Source organism: Geotrypetes seraphini, chromosome 15 (genome assembly GCF_902459505.1).
Source record: "Geotrypetes seraphini chromosome 15, aGeoSer1.1, whole genome shotgun sequence".
NCBI classification, from domain to species: domain Eukaryota; kingdom Metazoa; phylum Chordata; class Amphibia; order Gymnophiona; family Dermophiidae; genus Geotrypetes; species Geotrypetes seraphini.
In genome coordinates, this window is record NC_047098.1 from 36216527 (window position 1) to 36235930 (window position 19404).

General features: G+C 48.0%; 1 protein-coding gene across 5 annotated transcripts in view; it reads left to right on the forward strand.

Moving 5' to 3' along the window:
* The window catches only part of ABR (ABR activator of RhoGEF and GTPase), a 298588-nt gene that overhangs the window by 224284 nt on the left and 54900 nt on the right, over positions 1-19404 (forward strand). For 4 of the 5 annotated variants that reach the window (XM_033921707.1, XM_033921708.1, XM_033921710.1 and 1 more), the window contains 3 exons: positions 8610-8717; positions 11669-11714; positions 17948-18000. In XM_033921707.1, the coding sequence (XP_033777598.1) occupies positions 8610-8717; positions 11669-11714; positions 17948-18000 (207 nt within the window). Of the gene's footprint in view, positions 1-5889; positions 6078-8609; positions 8718-11668; positions 11715-17947; positions 18001-19404 lie in introns of those variants that run through there. The other variant, XM_033921712.1, reaches the window with a different exon arrangement.

Consider the following 19404-nt stretch of genomic DNA (forward strand, 5'->3'; position numbering starts at 1 on the left):
GGAACCTCGCTACTCGAGGGAAGCCTCCCCTTCCTTCTCCACCCGACGGAGGTCTCGTTCACCGACCCCGCACGGGGCCTCGGGAACATCCCGACCATCCTTCTCACGCTTTGTCCAGGACATGGGCCACGCTTTGAATTTAGACCTCCAGTCCGACTCCAGATACTCTAAAGAATACCTAGCGGAACTGGATATGCCATCACTGCCCAGAGAGTCCCTTCGCTTGCCGCCTAACCCAATACTCCAACAGGCTCTCTTCAGGAACCTGGAGACCCCCCTATATGGTCACAGCCGTGCCCTTCAAAATGGAGGCCAAGTACCGCACAGTACCCTTTCCGGGATTTGAACAACCGCAGCTCTCCCACCAGTCGCTGTCAGTAGAATCCTCCCTAAAAAAGGCCCACCCCTCCCGGGTCTCAGCGGCGGTCCCCCCAGGCCGAGAAGGCCGAACCCTAGACAAGTTCGGCAGGAGACTATACCAAAATGCGATGATGGCCTCTAGGGTGCAAAGCTACACTTTCACCTTCACATCCTACCTCAAACACCTCATTGGACTACTGAGAGCCTTTGAGACTGACCTACCGGCCTCCCGCCAAGGAGCGTTTAGCCTGTCTTGGAATCCCTCTCCAACCTACGCCTCCATCTATTCCACGCGGCCTACGATGGCTTCGAACTCTCCTCCAGAGAGGCAGCCTTTGCTATCGCCATGCGCCGACTAGCTTGGCTACGTCTGGTCGACATGGACCCCAACTTACAGGACCGGTTGGCTAACCTCCCCTGCGTGGGAAAAGAACTGTTCGATGATACTATCGAGGCGGCTACAAAACGCCTCTCCGAACATGAACGCTTGTTTGCCTCCCTTGTCCGACAAAAGCCCAAATCGCCCGCGTCCAGGCCGTATAGGGCCCCTCCGCGCCGCTACCCACAAAAATCCACCCCTGTCTTCTCGCAGCCCCCACCCAGGCGTCCGCAAGCCCACCACCGGGCCATGCCCAAGTCCCAACCGCCTGCGACTACCAAACCATCCCCGTCCTTTTGACGGGATACGCGGAAGGGGGCGGGCCCCCTCCGCCATAGTCCCAGGCCTCCTTCCCATCGGGAGTCAGCTCAAAGCCTTTTACCCTCGCTGGGAACAAGTCACGTCGGACGCATGGGTCCTTGGCGTGATCTCATCAGGATACTCTCTCAACTTTCGGGCCATTCCTCCGGACAACCCCCCAAGGAATTGCCCTCCCAACCGGACACAGCTACCCCTACTCCTCTCCGAAGCACGAGACCTGCTTCGCCTGAGAGCAGTGGAGGAGGTCCCCCCCCGACCAACGGGGGAAGGGCTTCTACTCCCGTTACTTCCTGGTACCGAAAAAAACGGGAGACCTACGCCCAATACTAGACTTGAGACGCCTCAACAAATTTCTGGTACGGGAAAAATTTTGGATGCTCTCCCTACCGACACTCTACCCCCTGATCGACGAGGGTGACTGGCTCTGCTCCCTCGATCTCAAGGAGGCGTACACACATGTCCCAGTGCACCCCGCTCACCACAAGTTCTTGCGTTTTCAGGTAGGGGACTGGCACCTACAATACCGTGTCCTCCCCTTCGGCCTAGCATCGTCACCTCGGGTTTTCACCAAGTGCCTCGTGGTAGTCGCAGCAACCTTACGCTCCCAGGGCCTCCAGGTATTCCCCTACCTGGACGACTGGCTGAACAAAGCCCCGTCCAGGGAAGCGGTTATCTCAGCGACCGAACAGACTATTACCTACCTACAAAGTCTGGGGTTCGAGATAAACTTCCCAAAATCCCAACTACGCCCCTCCCAGTCCCTACAGTTCATCGGGGCCACGCTGGACACGGTTCGCCTCCGTTCCTTCCTCCCCCCTCCGCGTCTAGAGGCGTTAGTAAGTCTGAGTCGAAGGTTTTCCCTGCTGACCTCAGTATCAGCTCGGCAGATGATGACTCTTCTGGGTCACATGGCCTCCACCGTCCACGTCACACCCTTCGCCCGCCTCCATCTGAGAATTCCTCAATGGACCCTGGCCTCTCAATGGCGTCAAGACCGGGACCCGATCGACCGCCCCGTGACAGTGACGCCTTCTTTGCAACGATCGCTCCGCTGGTGGGCCGACTCTTCAAATCTTTCCAAAGGTTTGCTCTTCCTCACCCCACCCCACAGCAAGATACTCACCACGGACTCGTCGGAGTACGCTTGGGGAGCCCATCTAGACGGCCTACGCACCCAAGGGATGTGGTCAGCAGAAGACCGTCGCTGCCACATCAACGTGCTAGAGCTTCGGGCCATCTATCTCGCAGCTGTAGCTTTTCAACATCTGCTCCACGACCGAGTGGTTCTCATCCGAACCGACAACCAGGTAGCAATGTACTACGTAAACAAACAAGGGGGAACAGGGTCCTGGTCCCTTTGCCGGGAAGCCCTGCGCCTCTGGAAATGGGCAATCTCCAACAACACCTTCCTTCGAGCGGTGTACATACAAGGAGAACAAAACCGTCTGGCGGACAGACTCAGCCGCCTCCTCCAGCCACACGAGTGGTCACTACACTCTCAGACCCTACGACAGTGTTCGAAAAGTGGGGGACGCCTCAAATAGTAACATAGTAACATAGTAGATGACGGCAGATAAAGACCCGAATGGTCCATCCAGTCTGCCCAACCTGATTCAATTTAAATTTTTTTTTTTTTTTTTTTCTTCTTAGCTATTTCTGGGCGAGAATCCAAAGCTTTTCCCGGTACTGTGCTTGGGTTCCAACTGCCGAAATCTCTGTTAAGACTTACTCCAGCCCATCTACACCCTCCCAGCCATTGAAGCCCTCCCCTGCCCATCCTCCTCCAAACGGCCATGCACAGACACAGACCGTACAAGTCTGCCCAGTAACTGGCCTAGTTCAATCTTTAATATTATTTTCTGATTCTAAATCTTCTGTGTTCATCCCACGCTTCTTTGAACTCAGTCACAGTTTTACTCTCCACCACCTCTCTCGGGAGCGCATTCCAGGCATCCACCACCCTCTCCGTAAAGTAGAATTTCCTAACATTGCCCCTGAATCTACCACCCCTCAACCTCAAATTATGTCCTCTGGTTTTACCATTTTCCTTTCTCTGGAAAAGATTTTGTTCTACGTTAATACCCTTTAAGTATTTGAACGTCTGAATCATATCTCCCCTGTCTCTCCTTTCCTCTAGGGTATACATATTCAGGGCTTCCAGTCTCTCCTCATACGTCTTCTGGCGCAAGCCTCCTATCATTTTCGTCGCCCTCCTCTGGACCGCCTCAAGTCTTCTTACGTCTTTCGCCAGATACGGTCTCCAAAACTGAACACAATACTCCAAGTGGGGCCTCACCAATGACCTGTACAGGGGCATCAACACCTTCTTCCTTCTACTGACTACGCCTCTCTTTATACAGCCCAGAATCCTTCTGGATCTATTCGCATCCCCCCACAACCACAAGCTGCCTCTCTTCTGCTCCCGGATGTACTCCCCGGACCGGCTCGAGGCCGACGCCTTCCTCCTCGACTGGGACGGAAGGTTCCTGTACGCGTTCCCGCCGTTTCCTCTGATACTGCGGACGCTTGTCCACCTGAAAACAGTACAAGCCACCCTGATCCTGATTGCCCCTCGCTGGCCACGCCAGCCATGGTTTTCCCTTCTACTTCAACTCAGTGTCAGAGATCCACTGCCTCTGCCTCTGTTTCCCTCTCTACTATCACAGGGTCAGGGTTCGCTGTTACATCCCAATCTTCAATCTCTTCATCTGAATGCTTGGTTTCTCTCCCCCTGACTGCTCGCCCCGTGTTTCAATCAGTCAAGGAGATATTGGAGGCCTCTAGAAAGACCTCGACGAGAACCTGCTACTCCCAAAAATGGACCAGATTCTCAACCTGGTGCTCCTCCCACAGCCAGGACCCGGTGTCGGTCCCCATCCCTCTGGTCCTGGACTATTTACTTCAATTATCTCATTCCGGCCTAAAGACCAACTCCATTCGAGTACACCTCAGTGCGATTGCGGCCTTTCATCAGCCCCTGGAAGGGAAAGCCCTCTCGCTCCATCCCTTAATCTCTCGCTTCATGAAGGGTCTTCTGAACGTCCTCCCCCCTCTCAAACCTCCCCCGGTGGTTTGGGACCTTAACGTGGTTCTGGCTCAACTAATGAAACCTCCATTTGAGCCCCTAGACAAATGCCATCCAAAATTCCTCACTTGGAAGGTAATTTTCCTACTCGCGCTCACTTCCGCCCGGCGGGTTAGTGAGTTACAAGCTCTGGTAGCGGACCCACCCTTCACGGTATTCCATCACGACAAGGTGGTACTCCGCACCCATCCAAAGTTCTTGCCTAAAGTAGTGTCTGATTTCCATCTCAATCAGTCCATTGTCTTGCCTGTGTTTTTTCCCAAGCCCCACTCTCACCCCGGAGAAGTGGCGCTCCACACTCTTGACTGCAAGAGAGCGTTGGCCTTTTACCTCCAACGCACTCAGTCACACCGGAAAGTCCCACAACTGTTTTTGTCCTTCGACCCAAACCGGTTAGGTCACCCAGTTTCCAAACGCACCTTGTCCAACTGGTTGGCCGATTGCATCTCCTTTTGCTACGCTCAGGCTGGTCTCGCGCTGCATGGTCGAGTAACGGGACACAAAGTCCGAGCGATGGCAGCCTCCGTAGCTTTCCTCAGGTCCACACCTATTGAGGAAATCTGCAAGGCTGCCACATGGTCTTCGGTTCATACCTTCACCTCCCACTACTGTCTGGACTCACTATCCAGGAGCGATGGCCAGTTCGGCCAATCGGTTTTACGAAATCTATTTGCTTAAATTGCCAACTTCCCTCCATCCCTTTTCAGTTAGCTTGGAGGTCACCCACATGTGAGAATATCATGCCTGCTTGTCCTGGGATAAAGCACAGTTACTTACCGTAACAGGTGTTATCCAGGGACAGCAGGCATATATTCTCACAACCCGCCCACCTCCCCGAGGTTGGCTTCTTTGCTAGTTAAGTGAACTGGAGACCACGAGGGGATGCACCCCCTAGTGGAGCGGGGAGGCACGCATGTGTGGAGCAGCAGAGCAAACTTAAATCTTCAATCAAGTTTGCTTGAAAATGCTTCCGCATCGGGGCTCCGTAGATGACGTCACCCACATGTGAGAATATATGCCTGCTGTCCCTGGATAACACCTGTTACGGTAAGTAACTGTGCTTTCCCTCCCCCACCTCAGCATCTCTTTCCCTCCCTTCCTCTCTCCCAAGTCCATGCCTTCTGTGTGCAAAAACCCATTCCCTCCCCCACCTCAGCATCTCTTTCCCTCCTTTCCTCTCTCCCAAGTTCATGCTTTCTGTGTCCAAAAACCCATTCCATCCCCCACTTCAGCATCTCTTTCCCTCCCTTCCTCTCTCCCAAGTTCATGCCTTCTTTGTCCAAAAACCCATTCCCTCCCCCACCTCAGCATCTCTTTCCCTCCCTTCCTTTCACCCAAGTTCATGCCTTGTGTCCAAAATGCACTCCCTCCCCCTTTTGTGTTCCCCGTTTGTCTCCCAGCCCATCTTAGCAACTTTCTCAGCAAAATGTAGCTCGAGCCGCGTAGGCTTGTCTTCTATTTCCTGCCTGTCCCGCCGCGCACACATAGCCGATCGGAAATCTTCCCCGACTTCAGCGCTGACGTCAGAGGGCGGGCTTTGCTTAAGCCCTCCCTCCGACGTCAGCACTGACGTCGGGGAAGATTTCTGATCGGCTGTGTGAACGGCAGGGCAGTCGGAGTAGAAGACGAGCCTCGCGGCTCGAGTTATATTTAACCCCGCGGGTCCCCCATCGTCCCCGTTCAGCTCTCTCTCCTGTGCACCCCCTGGTAGTACTGCCCTGATGGCAGCCCTGCGCGTGCCAGCTGCAAGGCCTTCGCGTGCCATAGGTTCGCCATCACTGCTCTAGGCATTGCCATGCTTTACCATTAGGGCCCTTCTTTAGTGGACTTTGAGATTTGCTGGGATGTGTGGAAGAAATAATGCTTAAATGAAACGTTGGCACTTGTATTCTGGATGTGATTCAGGCCCTGCCTTCCCAGGGCCACCTTTGGGTAGGTGCAGTAGCACAGAGCTGGAGAAAGACTTCCCATCCCATCTCGCTTCCTTTTTCTTTATTTAAATGAGTGTTTTATTGATGTTATCGAGACAAAACAACAAACCAATTTTTAACACCAAAAAGTCATTAAAACAGTACAATATAATCAAGACAAGTTTCCAAGTTTATGCTATACTTGATAAACCGCTATCAACATGTACCTAGATGGTTTACAATATTAAAAATTTAAGAGAATAAAAAAAAAAATAAGGGGAAACAATTCTTTTAAAAAAATATGTTAAATAAGCTTATGGAACTGAAATTATGAATAGCCCCTTAATCTCTGCCACACCTAGCCCTCCCTCAAACTATTTCTCTCTGTGTCTCTCTCCCCCCTCCCCTCCTTCGGCTTGGTGCTCTCCCCCTTATATTCCAACCACCTAATGCGAGGCCTGTCCATGCCATGAAAGCAAACACACTGTGGAAGTTCACTGATGGGTAGGGGCGTTTTGTTTTTTTTGCATTGGTACAGCATACCAGCACCTTTTTACCTGCTCACTCTCCTTTCGTCCTCAAACCCCCTTCCCCAAGTCTAACCTTCCTTTTACCTTTCCAAAAGTTGGTGGCAGCAGCAGCAATTCTCAAATGCCGCCCTGCCACTGGCCTTGGCCTCTTTTCTCTACCACAGCCCGCCTCTCTGACATACTTCCTGTTTTCTCAGAGGTGGGCATTGGTAGAAAGGCCAAGCTGGCAACAGGGCATCATTTGATAATCACTGCCTCCGCCAACTTTTGGAAAGCCAAAAGGAAGGTTAGACTTGGGGAAGGGAGTTTGAGGACGAAAGGGGAGTGAGCAGGTAAAAAGGTGTCGGCATGCTGTACCAATGCAAACCCCCCTCCCAAAAACCCTACCCATCAGTGAACTCGCCTTCCACAGTGTGTTTGCTTTCATGGCAAGGACAGGCCTGGTATTAGCGGTTTGCAAGAAGGGCAATTGCCTTGGGCCCCCAAGCTAAAGAGGGCTCCTAGGTCTGGTTAAAATTGAAGGAGATGTAACCTTTTGGTGGACTGTGGACCACCTCACAAATTTCTGCCCTGAGTCCCAACATGTTTAACACCAGGTATGAGGGAGGCAAGGTTAATGAGCTGCTGTTCAGGTTGCTGCTTGCTTGAGTTATGCATGCAAAGACCCTGTAAGGGATATTCCATTTCTGCTGAATGATTGACCTTTACATGGTTGGTACCTTGTGAGTATAGAGGAGCTATAAGAAGTGATGTTCAGGCTTCTGGGGGGGGAAGGGTTGTTGGCAGGCTTGTGGTATAGGTGAAAGCTTAAAATTTTAGGGAGGGTCAGGAGAGAGTTCATATCCTGTACAAACATCTGTTTAGAATAGTGGTCTCAAACTTGCAGCCTGGGGGCCACATGCGGCCCGCCAGGTACTATTTTGAGGCCCTTGGTATGTTTATCATAATCACAAAAGTAAAATAAAACAGTTATAAATTACAATATTATTATTAAGACTTAGCCAAAAGGGTTTGAGTTTGAGACCACTGGTCTAGAAAATCTAGCCCTGTTTCTACATAGATTGCCCTGATTTGGGCATGGATCCCAGACATACACATAATAAACAAATAAGTCAATCAGGTGCTGACAATCAATTACTGGAATTAATTTGAATTGCTTGGCTCTTAATTGGCAGTAATTAGGAGTTACCCACATATCTGCCTTGTGCCCTATTCTATAAGATGTACCTAAATTTCATAGCATGCAGCTCAAAAGGAGGTGTGGCCAAGGGAGGGGCATGAGCAAGTCGGGAGCATTCCCAGAAGTTAGGCACGATGCTATGGAATACTTGGATCTACACACCCAACTGCCATCAATTGAGCAGGAGGATTTACAACCGGTTTCAGTAGGTGTAAATCCTCATGCCCAAAGCTGAGCGTGGGCATCCACACTGAAAGCTATTCTAGGAAGGTTGTGTAATGCTAAATGAGCTTTATAGAGTTGGCGATCCACATGGACGGCAACAGTGCCTAACTTTAGGCCCCACGTACTGAATATGGCCCAACATGCTTTTAACACTAGGCATGCTCGCATGTGCGAGGGTCTCTCTGTCTTTTGACCCAAGGCACCCCCTCCAAGGCATCTGACTGGCTTTCTCCTGGTGAATTCTCACACTCCACTCCTTTAAGTGTAAGTGGAGATTGCAGTCGCTGGTCTGATGTTGTTCAGTCTCTGTATGTTGCCCTTGAGACTAAGGACAGACGCCAAGAGCTAAGAGCAGGCAGAGAGGCTTGGGAGATGCATGCCCTAGAAAAATTTATGTTTTCTGGATGCCCGGAGAGAAATTCTAGCCCTTCCTGGCCAGAGGCCTCTCATTGACCTACTAGCTAAATATGTTACTATGGAAACTGGAAGATCCCATTTTAAAGCTCTTGGTGCCTGGCACATTTTCACTATCTCTCCTGAGCACATCAAGGCACTGGGATCTGGCAGGATTGTTCCTGTAGATTGCTAATGTCTGCTTCCCTCCTTTTTTTTCTCACAGGCTAGCCAGCTCGGGGTGTACAAGGCCTTTGTGGATAACTATAAAGTTGCCCTGGAGACAGCTGAGAAATGCAGTCAGTCCAATGCTCAGTTCCACGACATCTCTGAGGTGAGACACTCCTGCACTAAGAGAGAGAGAATATGCAGTGCTCAGGTGTCCTTGGCTTCCAATGTTATGTGAATGATATCAGGAAAACGCTGGTGTTTATAGCTGACCTTAATTCTCCCTCTTTGTCTCTCCTTCTTCCTCCTTTGATGCATACAGAGTGAGAGTCGCTAGCCAGAATTTTCTGTTTTGTTCATAGGCAATCAATCCACCTCCACATACTCTGACAAGCAACCTCAGAGTAATATTACTAAATCCATTCTGCCAGGCTGCACATGCCCATTTTCTGAGTCAGTCAATGGGGTGAAGGCAGACAAACTGTGAGGTTGCACAGTTGCACTCCCAGAACACCTGTCAGACTCCGAGATGGTCTTGCTGCGCAGAGATCTATTCATGCTTAATAGCATCACACTTTTATTGTTCTACCTGAAATAACAAGCCCTCTTTTCAACTATGGAGACCATATTGATATAAATGCTGACACTATATTAAAGCAAGAAGAGGAAATCCACTGCTTATTCCTAGAATAAGCAGCATAAGATCTGTGCTACTTCTTTGGGATCTTGCCATGTACTTGTGACCTAGGTTGGGTGCTGTGGGAAACAGGATACTGGGCTTGATGGGACCTTCGATCTATCCCAGTATGGCAGTTCTTATGTTCTTATAGATGTGTGAGCCAAGAATAGGATCAAGCCATTGTGACATCACTGATGAGGTTGGCTCTTAAGCATTGGTGGAATGAGGCATTAATATATCATTCTCAGCTCTGGAATGCTGCTACTTTTGGGGTTCCTGCCAGGTACTTGTGACCTGGGTTGGCTGATGTGGGAAACAGGATACTGGGCCTGATAGACCTGTCCCAGTATGGCAACTGTTATGTAAATGAGGTACAAGTTGCAAAGCCAATCACTTAAAACAAGATCACACTTTATTGCAGAAATCACATGATATCAGCACCCGCCTCAACACTGACTATATATGTTGGAATTCGCCCATTGCCAATGTTGCTATCGGGGAAAAAAAACGATTGGTCTAGACTTGTGTTACTGACAGATCTGCCTGGGTTTTTTTTTTTCAATGGCACAAATATTTTGCGTGTGAACCAATTGGGGACTTAGGCTTCTCCCCGTGCATCACATGATGCACCGGGGAGGGGAAGGCCCATCATTTTCCACGGGCGGGGCTTGGAGCTGGAGGAATGTGCTTCTCTCCATCTCTCTAATGTCTAGCAAAGGTACTGTGTTGGGGGGGGAGGGGGAGTTCGTGGGAGCATCCAGTGGCAGGAGGGAGTGAGCATCCCTCCTGCCTTTTTTTTTTTTTGGGTGGGGGCATGGCACGAGGGTATTCGGCCAGGCAGGAGGGAATAGGCATCCCTCCTGTCATTTTTGTTGCCATGGGGGCTCGTGGTGCCAGTTCATGGGGGGGGAGGCTTTTTCTTTTTTTTTTTCCTTGGGGCAGATTGTGCATGTGTAACACACGCACATTTGTGCCATTAAAAAAGAAGAAGCCCTAACCGCAGTGACAGGAGGCTGCTTTCCTTGTCACTGCTGTTAGAACTCTGCGCATGTGTCAATCACTCATTGAGCAATTGATCTGTCGGGTTTGCAAGCAAATGATTTGCACCTATGTGCAAATCATTTGCATGCAAACTTGGTAGTGCATCGATCGTTGTTCCACAATCGGCCAGAGAATCAGCCAACAGCGATTCAGTCGATATTACCGAATGACTTTACTACATCTAGCTCTTTGTATGAACATTCTATAGAGTGGTGAATGTCATTTTAGTGTGTGAATCTCAAGGGGGTGTGGCCCTGGGTGGAGCATAGGCGAATCTTGGGCATTCCTAAAAGTTAGGAGCACTATTATAGAATATGCTCGATCCGCGTACAACCTAGGATCGGGTATTTATGAACCTGGTTTTCCTTGGCCTAAATGGGTACACCTAAATGTTATGCTGCGTTCGGCCACTAAGTGTGATTCTCTTTAGCAGAAACCTTTTATAGAATCGCGCTAAGCACCATTCTGATCGACATTGATTTTTTTTTTTTTTTAGGCACCATATGTAGAATTTGGGAGTGCAGTTATGCTCATAACTGCAAATTAAGATCAATCAGCACCAATTATTGATTAATGCTAATTAGCACTTAATTTAACAATTAAGTTATGCACACAACTGGCTTCAAGCAAGTCTGGGGCCTAGCACCTTCCTACCTGCAAACACACTTCACTCTGCACAACCCCACACATACAACCAGAAACAAAAACATCTTTGCATACCCAAAAATCAGAGGCTGCAAATACAAATCCTTCCTAGACAGAACCTTCATGTTCCAAGCAAACAGACAGCAATCCTGGCTGGGAAACCACATAAATAAAGCCAGGCAAACCTACAACACATTCCGAAAATCAATTAAAACTGTTCTATTTGACAAATACCTTGCTTAATGAGATCACCTCTCTCAGGTTTTTTTTTTTTTTTTTGTTTTTGTTTTTTTTACCTTATAACCCATTATATTATGTAACATCTTTCTTCTCTCATGTATTCTTTCACCATGTTTCTCCAATTCATGATGTAACTTCCTTCTTGCATTTTGTAATTCGCTGATTGTCCAGCCTTCTTTCTATGTTAACCGCCTAGAAGTCAGTTTGACTATGGCGGTATAGAAAAATAAAGTTATTATTATTATTCTGTAATTCACATGTGCAATTTTGCACGCTAAGTGTGAAAAAGGATGCACAGGACTATAGAATTAGGGGATTGGCTGCTGAATGTTACTGCTGTCCAGATAAGTTTGCGGTCACCTTCTCTGCCTCTCTACTATAGGGATAATATTGGGCCATTCATAGGTATTAGAGTTATATGTTCACCAGCTACTGGTGACTTTATAACTCCATTTGACTCTCAGCCCAAATATTTTTATTTAGTTATAACACATTTTCTTAATCTTTTTCAGGATTTGAAAGTGAAAGGTCCTAAGGATTCCAAAGTCAGCATGGAAGGTTAGAGTCAGAAAATCGCCTAATATTTCTCTCTGTCCTTTTCTCTCTCCTGCCCCTAATCCCCTCCCCCAGCATATGTGTGTGCGTCTCTCTCTCTCTCATGCGCGTGCACACACAACTTACTGATTAAAGCACCCTGGGAGCAGAGCTTTGTGTCCAGCTGAATAGCAGAAGCAAGAAATCTTCTTTATAAGATACAGCATCCTCGTCCCTTCCCCTCCCCCTTCTCCTTTGTGTATGTGTGTGTACGCGCGTGCGGGGTGGTGCGTTCTGTGTGTGCAGGGTTGCTGGTGGTGCTTCTGCCACACGAGAAGCATCCCTGGCTATGGATGAGAGCCAAGGACCTGGACAGGACATGGGCTTTCTGCTGCTTCAGGTCTCTTGGAAATGGAAATTCTCTTCATCCTAAGACTTTGCTGTAACTGCACCTATGGTAACAAATTTCTTCTTTGCTATTCTACACTCGTTTCTGCCTCTGGTGATAGCTGTCTATTTATAGATTTGTGCAAGGGGTGCTGCCAGGGCCACTGTTAAAGAGGGTGGGGGCTCCTGGATTCTTGCTTTGCTGGGGTTTTGAGGAAAAACGGTATACAAAGGCTTCATCGATGGATTTGTACAGTGTTTCTTAGGGGTTTTATGAAAGAGGAAACAAAGAAAGGAAAATAGCTAGTATATCTCTTGCTGTGGGATAATATGCCTTTTAGAATAGAGGAATGGTCACTGGCAGGCACAGTCTCCTCAGTGCTAGGTCTCTGCTAAGGCCTGGGCTCTTTTTGTTATAAGAGGAGGTTGGCACCGAGACTCAGCGAACATGGACAGACAACTTCTGTCACTGGCTTGCAAAGAGGCTGATTTTAATGCCAGATTTAGGGGTAGCACAGGTTAGTTGGTTTGTTATGATGTTCTGGGGTCTCAGCTGCAGGGCTGTAGCGAGCTAAGTGCAGGCAGGGTGGCTGCAGAGAACGTAAGGGAGACGGGGGCTCCAAAATTGTGTCCTATCCATTGCTTTCCCTGCTTGGTTACAATGCAGTGGATAGGATAGGAACTCTTAAGGGGTGTGTCGCTTGGTGTGTTTCTGGCTTGAGATAGTCCTGCTCGGCTGATGGGTGAGCACAAAGAGGCTGGTGTGATTTTTGTCTTTTTAGCGCAAGGTGTACTGGGGGTGATCCTTCACCATAAGACTATGGGTTGCACTACTGGGCCCTGACACTACAATGGGAGAGGAAAGGAAAAGGACATGCAGTCGATCACTGTATTGCAACGTCCTCAGCAGTGCAGTCTCCTAGGTGCGTGTTGTGGACCATAGCTCTGAAGTACTATAAAACCAATAGCCACCCAGCTGATTGGTTGGTTTATTTGGTGGAATGTGTTGCCCTTTGAGTTAAGGCAGGCATCTACTATTCTGCCGTTCAGGAAAATGGTGAAAACCAGGTTATTTGAGCGAGTGTTTTCTTCTTAATTTGATTTTTTTAGTTTTATTTTTGTAAGTTTTGAAGGAAGTTTGTAGATTTAGGTTGTGAGGTAAATTATTATTGTCATTTTTAATAATGTTTTCATTTTTAATTTTATGTTGTTACCCGCTTAGAATTGTAGGATATGCAGGTTATAAATTTTTAAATAAATAAATAAATTTCTGGTGGTGGTATTACATTTTTATTTATTTAGATTTTATTAACTGCCTTTTTCATGAAGAGATTCACCCAAAGTGGTTTACAGTACACTGAATGGTAATCAGGTACTCTTGTAAGTATTTTCCCTGTCTGTCCAATCTAACTATGGTACCTGGGGCAGTGGAGGGTTAAGTGACTTGCCCAGAGTCACGGGGAACAGGCTGGGATTGAGCTCACAACCTCAGGGTGCTGAAGTAGCAGCTCTAACCACTAGGCCACCCCTATGTCTGGACATAGATGTTTCTGAGCTTGTGTGTTGGGTTCTCTATGGTTCCTTCCCATGACCTTTGTGCCCTAGTGCTCCTTGAATGAGGTCTGACTGAAGAAATCTGTGTACTTTACCCCTAGCATTGGAAAAAGTGCAAAGATCGCAGAGATTTCAACTTGCATCCCAGGATTTCAATTGGCTTGTGCAATTAAATGCTCATTACCTTTAGAAAATCCTCAAAAATCCTCTCCTCCCCCCCCCCACCACACTTTTAACTCTAACCCACTTCACTCTCAATCAGTCCTTATTAGAGCTCTCTGAGGGGAAGGGGAGATGTTTGTACGCAAAGCCAAAGAAGAGGTGGAGGGAAAATTTTCTAGGGCAGAAGGAAGAGCTGCTAGTGATATAAATCAAGAAACAATATATCGTGAGGTAAATATGACAAAGAAAAGCTCCTGGCAAAGCTCAACCAATGGACTTGTTCAGGAAGGCCCTGAACATTAAGAAAGGTACTGCGCTGATTGTTCCAGCCCCAACCCATTCAGCTTCTCATGTCACGTGTCACGAAATGCTGTGACTAGTTCTGCCTAGCAGCAATGAATCCGGTGTCTTATACATGTGAAGAGGAAGAGGATGTGTTCTCTGTGGAGCTGGTGGTGCTTCCTCCCCCACTGTAACTGCCTGGCTGAAAAATGTCTTCTGCCTCACTCCCTTATCTGCTGTCTATATTCCCAGAGACTAACCCCAGCACCAGATAGATTGTAATCTCTATAGAGCAGGGACTAGATCTGGCCATTAATTATATTATTGCTAGTACTATTAATTTCTTAACTTCACTCTTATAGTGAGAACTAAGCCTGTGAGACTAGGGATCGATATCCAGAAAGATTTAATCAGCCTGGCAATGGCGCAGTGAGGGTGAGAGGTGCCCGGGGCGCCTCTCCCCAGCTCTCGTCTCTGCCCCCCCCCCTTTTCCATTCCCCCATACCTTGAGTTGTTCACCACCTCGAGTAACAATTTCAACATGCTCCTCACAACCGCGTTGGCTCTCCCTCTGATGTCGCGTCTACACGCAACACCCAGGAGTGACGTCAGCAGGAAAGCTGATGCGGTTGCGAGGAACATGTTGTTGCTCGCGGCGGTGAACAAACTAAGAGGTAGGGGAGAAGGGGGGAGCACATGACGAAGGGAGGAGTGGGAAGAGGCAGGGGGGCGGAGGTGAGGAGGGGTGCCAGCGCCCCCACCAATATGGCCCCTGGGGCGGACCGCCCCCCCCCCCCTTCCCCACCTCTTACTACGCCCACTGCAGCCTGGAGAGGCTACTGGTTGTTTAAATCAGCTGCCTGGGGATAACCAGCAACACTTAAATGGATGGTACTGTTGATTAGTACCCAAGCCAAAACAAGTTATTTTGGGGGCATTCGAGGAACAGAGTCAGTTGGTTAAATGCTGAAAATTGCACTTGGGTGAATCTCTTCATAAAGGCAGTTTATATAGCTCAAATAAATAAAAAAAACTCACTAAGTTTCCGGGTCAGTGCATTCCTGGAGCTTTAACATGGCCTGGGGATAAAACTGCCGGCGGTCAACAAAGTGCTGACCACTGCCGGATGAATATCAGACTCTAGGAGTGCAATTGATCAGTGTGACCTGGAGCACTCTGGCTTAGACTGTCAACTCTTGAGAGATAGTTCCTTGTTCTTGTGTGATTTTGTTTTTTCTGCATTTGGTGATACTCCATCTATATGATACGTCTCTTTGTTCTGCTGTTTTAGGGTGTCTCTGCTTTACGGATTGTCACTCAGGGCCGGATTCTCCAAAACTTACCCTACCTTTAATGACAGTCACTAAACCGGCTCCAGCTGGATTAGCTTGGCAGTATTTTTACTGCGCAATGATCAGAATGACTCACCATGGTCTTTTCCAATCTTCCTAGCAGCCTCCGACTCATTAATATTTATCGAGCACGCAGATTCTCCATAATCGCCGGGTAATTCTCCAAGTACAGCACCGGTTTTTGACGACTAAAAATTGTCGGTTGAACTAGAGGTGCTAGTACTGTGTGTGTTTCTAGCTGTGGCTCATGATAAAATTAAAAGAAAAAAAATACTCAGTTTACATAAATTATAGTAGTATACTGTAGTTGTAAAATAGTTTTTTTGGGAAAAAAATCTCAAAAACAAATGTTTAGGGCATGTGTACTAAAGGCGTGTCTTATGGATGCTTGTTGAAAGCCAACGCACCTCCCCTCCATTCCCTTCTCCATCCAGTGGCACTGGAATGCCTGTGATTGACAGAACAGCCACATGTGCCCCACGCCTATGACGTGTGCATATATTGCGCTCTCAATAGGGCACGCCCACGATATGCTTGCCTACGGCCTGGCTTTTTCTCGGGACATGCACACATTTACACCTTCTGTGTACTATTCTGTGCATGTGCCGATCGCTATCACCAGCGACTTATTTCATGTAAATTTGGCGACACGGTAAACCTCATTTGCATGTGCTGTTCTTTGAGAATGACTCGTTGTTTTGAAGTACAGTTGTGGTAGCGGCCCGTTGGATTTTATTGGCGATAATTAGAGAATCTGGCCCTCAGAGATAGCGAAAAGGAGCCACTCTAAACTAATGGTGTTTCTTTGTGATTACATAGTAGCAGAGGCTGTCTTTGGTTGTGGGAGAGGGGGGGAGAGAATACCTGCAAATGCCTGGATAAAAGGAGAGGAGGGGAAGAAGATGCCTATGAGAGATGGGGAAGAAGGGAGGGTTCACATTTGTTCATTCTGTAGTAGTATTATAAATATATCTTCAGGGGTTTTCAACCTTAAATCAGTCTTTTCTTGAAAGGTTCTGATGCACAAACCTTCTTTCTTACCTTAGTAGGCATTCTAGGAGTAAGTCTAGAACAGTAGCCTCAAACTTGTGGCCTGGGGGCCACATGCAGCCTGCCAGGTACTATTTTGAGGCCCACGTTATGTTTATTATAATCACAAAAGTACAGTCAAACCTCTGTTTGCGAGTAACCTGGTTTGCGAGTGTTTTGCAAGACGAGCAAAACATTCTTGCAAAACTTGTCTCGCAAGCCAAGTGTTGACTCTATTTGCGAGCACCCCCCCCCCCCCGAGAACCAGCATCGCTCCCCCCCACTCGCAAAGCCCCCCCCCACTCGAACCGGCACCCCCCGAGAATCTCAACGAGAGGGAGAATTAGAAGGCCTTGAGCATGCGCAGATGCATGCTCAAGGCCCGGCAGAGGCAGGAAGATCTTCAAGTGGCAGCAGCACGTCCTGTGGGCTGCGTGCCGGTGCCAGACGTGGGGGGGGGGGGGTAAGTTCAAGTTGTTTAGGCGTGGGGTGCCGTTTCGCACGGGGGGGAGCCTTTGCGAGCGGGGGGGGGGGGGAAAAGCGCCGCTGGCCTCGGGGGGGGGCGGGGGAACATATCAAAGCGAGTTTCCATTATTTCCTATGGGGAAACTCGCTTTGATATACGAGTATTTTGGTTTACGAGCATGCTTCTGGAACGAATTATGCTCATAAACCAAGGTTCCACTGTATAATAAAACAGTTTCTTGATCATATGTCTCTTTAGCTATAAATGACAATATTATGATTAAGACAGCCAAAAGGAAAGATTTATAAACTGTAAAGAGTTTCTTTAATAAGACATTAACTATTTTTTCTGAGGCCCTCCAAGTACCTACAAATACAAAATGTGGCCCTGCAAAGGGTTTGAGTTTGAGACCACTGGTCTAGAACAACAGTGTTCCACTTGATGGAAATTAGAGGCAGCCACTTCATAACAGTGTGTGTGTCCTTTTCCGGTAGAGAGTGGCAATTCTAGTAATACTAGGTAGAGTAGCCTTACGGGAGTGTACTATTTCTTGGGTTCAGAGCATTGACGTAGTAAAGGGGGGGAGGCGGTCCGCCCTGGGCACCGTCTTGGTGGAGGCACCGGCACCTGTCCTTTTTTCCTTCCCCACCCTCCACTATCGTGCGCACACCCCTTCCCTTCCCCCATATCTCTTTAACGTTCCCACTGTGAGAAGCAACCCCAACCAGCTGCTCGCACCAGCGTCGGCGCTTCCTCCGACATCATTTCCTGGACCCGTGCTTAGGAAGTGACGTCGGAGGAAGAGCCGACGCTGGAGTGAGCAGCAGGTTTTGATTGCTGCTTGCGCTGGGAAAGTTATAGAGGCACGGGGGAAGGGAAGGGGTGCCCCGCGCATGGCAGGAGGGAGCGGGGAAGGAGCAGATGGTGGGAGCGGAGAAGGGGGTGGGGGAGGGGCGCCTCTCACCCTCGCTACGCCGCTGGTTCAGAGGTTATATTGCACTAATGCCGGTCTCTCCTCCCTGCAGCACTCCTTTACAAGCCGATAGATCGAGTGACACGCAGCACTCTCGTACTGCATGTAAGTATGAAGCCCCCAGGGCTGCCTCTGACTCAGACCTCTGCTTTAAGAGTACCCAGCAGCATTGCTCACTTTCCTGGAACTTTCTGTTCCACACAATGGTACTTTTTTCCCCATCCACCCTTGTGCTGCATCATCCTGGTACCTATTGGCTAGATTTTCATCAGTGGCAATCCATCTTATTAATTTAAATGCCAGCCACAACATTTAAATAGATATGTACTGTATATTTTTTGGCACTGACCACCAGTGCCACTATTTCTATAAAGGGTTATTCTCTAATTTGCCTAAAGTTAGGTACTGGGATGCAGAAAATTCTATTTCAGCAAATAGGCACATAACTGACATTACAGAATGCTAGCATAGGTCCATAGTTATTTACCTAATTTTGGGCAATGAGCACAAATGCCAGCTCATAGACTGGTGTAAATGCTCACACCTGACTGAGGCACATAGCTGCTAGCATTCTGTAATCTGAATGCTTAAGTGCTGCTCGTGCCCCCCGCCCCCCAGATCCATGCTTCCCTTGCAGTTGAGGAATGTTGGATTTTGCATGTAGAACTTGTAGGATTTTTGTTGTTCCTGCTAATTAAGCATTTAAATTACACACCTGACACTATTCTACATAAGAATAACCATACTGGGTCAGACCAGTGGCTCATCTAGTCCAGTACCCTGTGTTCAGCAGTAGCCAATCCAAGTTACAAGTACCTGACAGAAACCCAAATAGTAGCAACATTCCATGCTACTGATCCCAGGGCAAACTGGCTTCCCCCATGTCTGTCTCAATAGGAGACTCAGGACTTTTCCTCCAGGAACTTGTCCAAACCTTTTTTTAAACCCAGCTATGCTAACTGCCGTTACCACATCCTCTGGCAATGAGTTCCAGAGCTTAAATATTCTTCAAGTGAAGATATTTTTTCTCCTATTGGTTTTAAAGGCATTCCCATATAACTTACCGTAATTGAGTGACCCTAGTCTTTTTATTTTTTGATAGAGTAAAAAATTGATTCATTTGTACCTGTTCTAGCCCTTTCAGGATTTTGTAGATCTCAATCGGCAATCTATTTTTTTTTTCCAATCCAAAGAGCCCTAACCTCTTTAACCTTTCCTCATATGAGGGGAGTTTCATCCACTTATCATTTTGTATGCACAAGCTTGCGTACTTGCTCCATGAATTCTATATAAGTAGCCCAAATTTGTGAGTGATCCTGAGTTGTTCCATTTATGGACTTTACATCCAGGAGCTGAAAAACTACAGCACTGGTGAACCTATAACTGTTTGAATACTAGCCCTTAATTTTTGCAACTTGAGTTCCACCCCTGAGATGGCTACATTTTGTGTATCATAATCTGTTTATATGGTCTTCCTTCGTACTTGGTTTTTTATCTTTGAAATCTTGT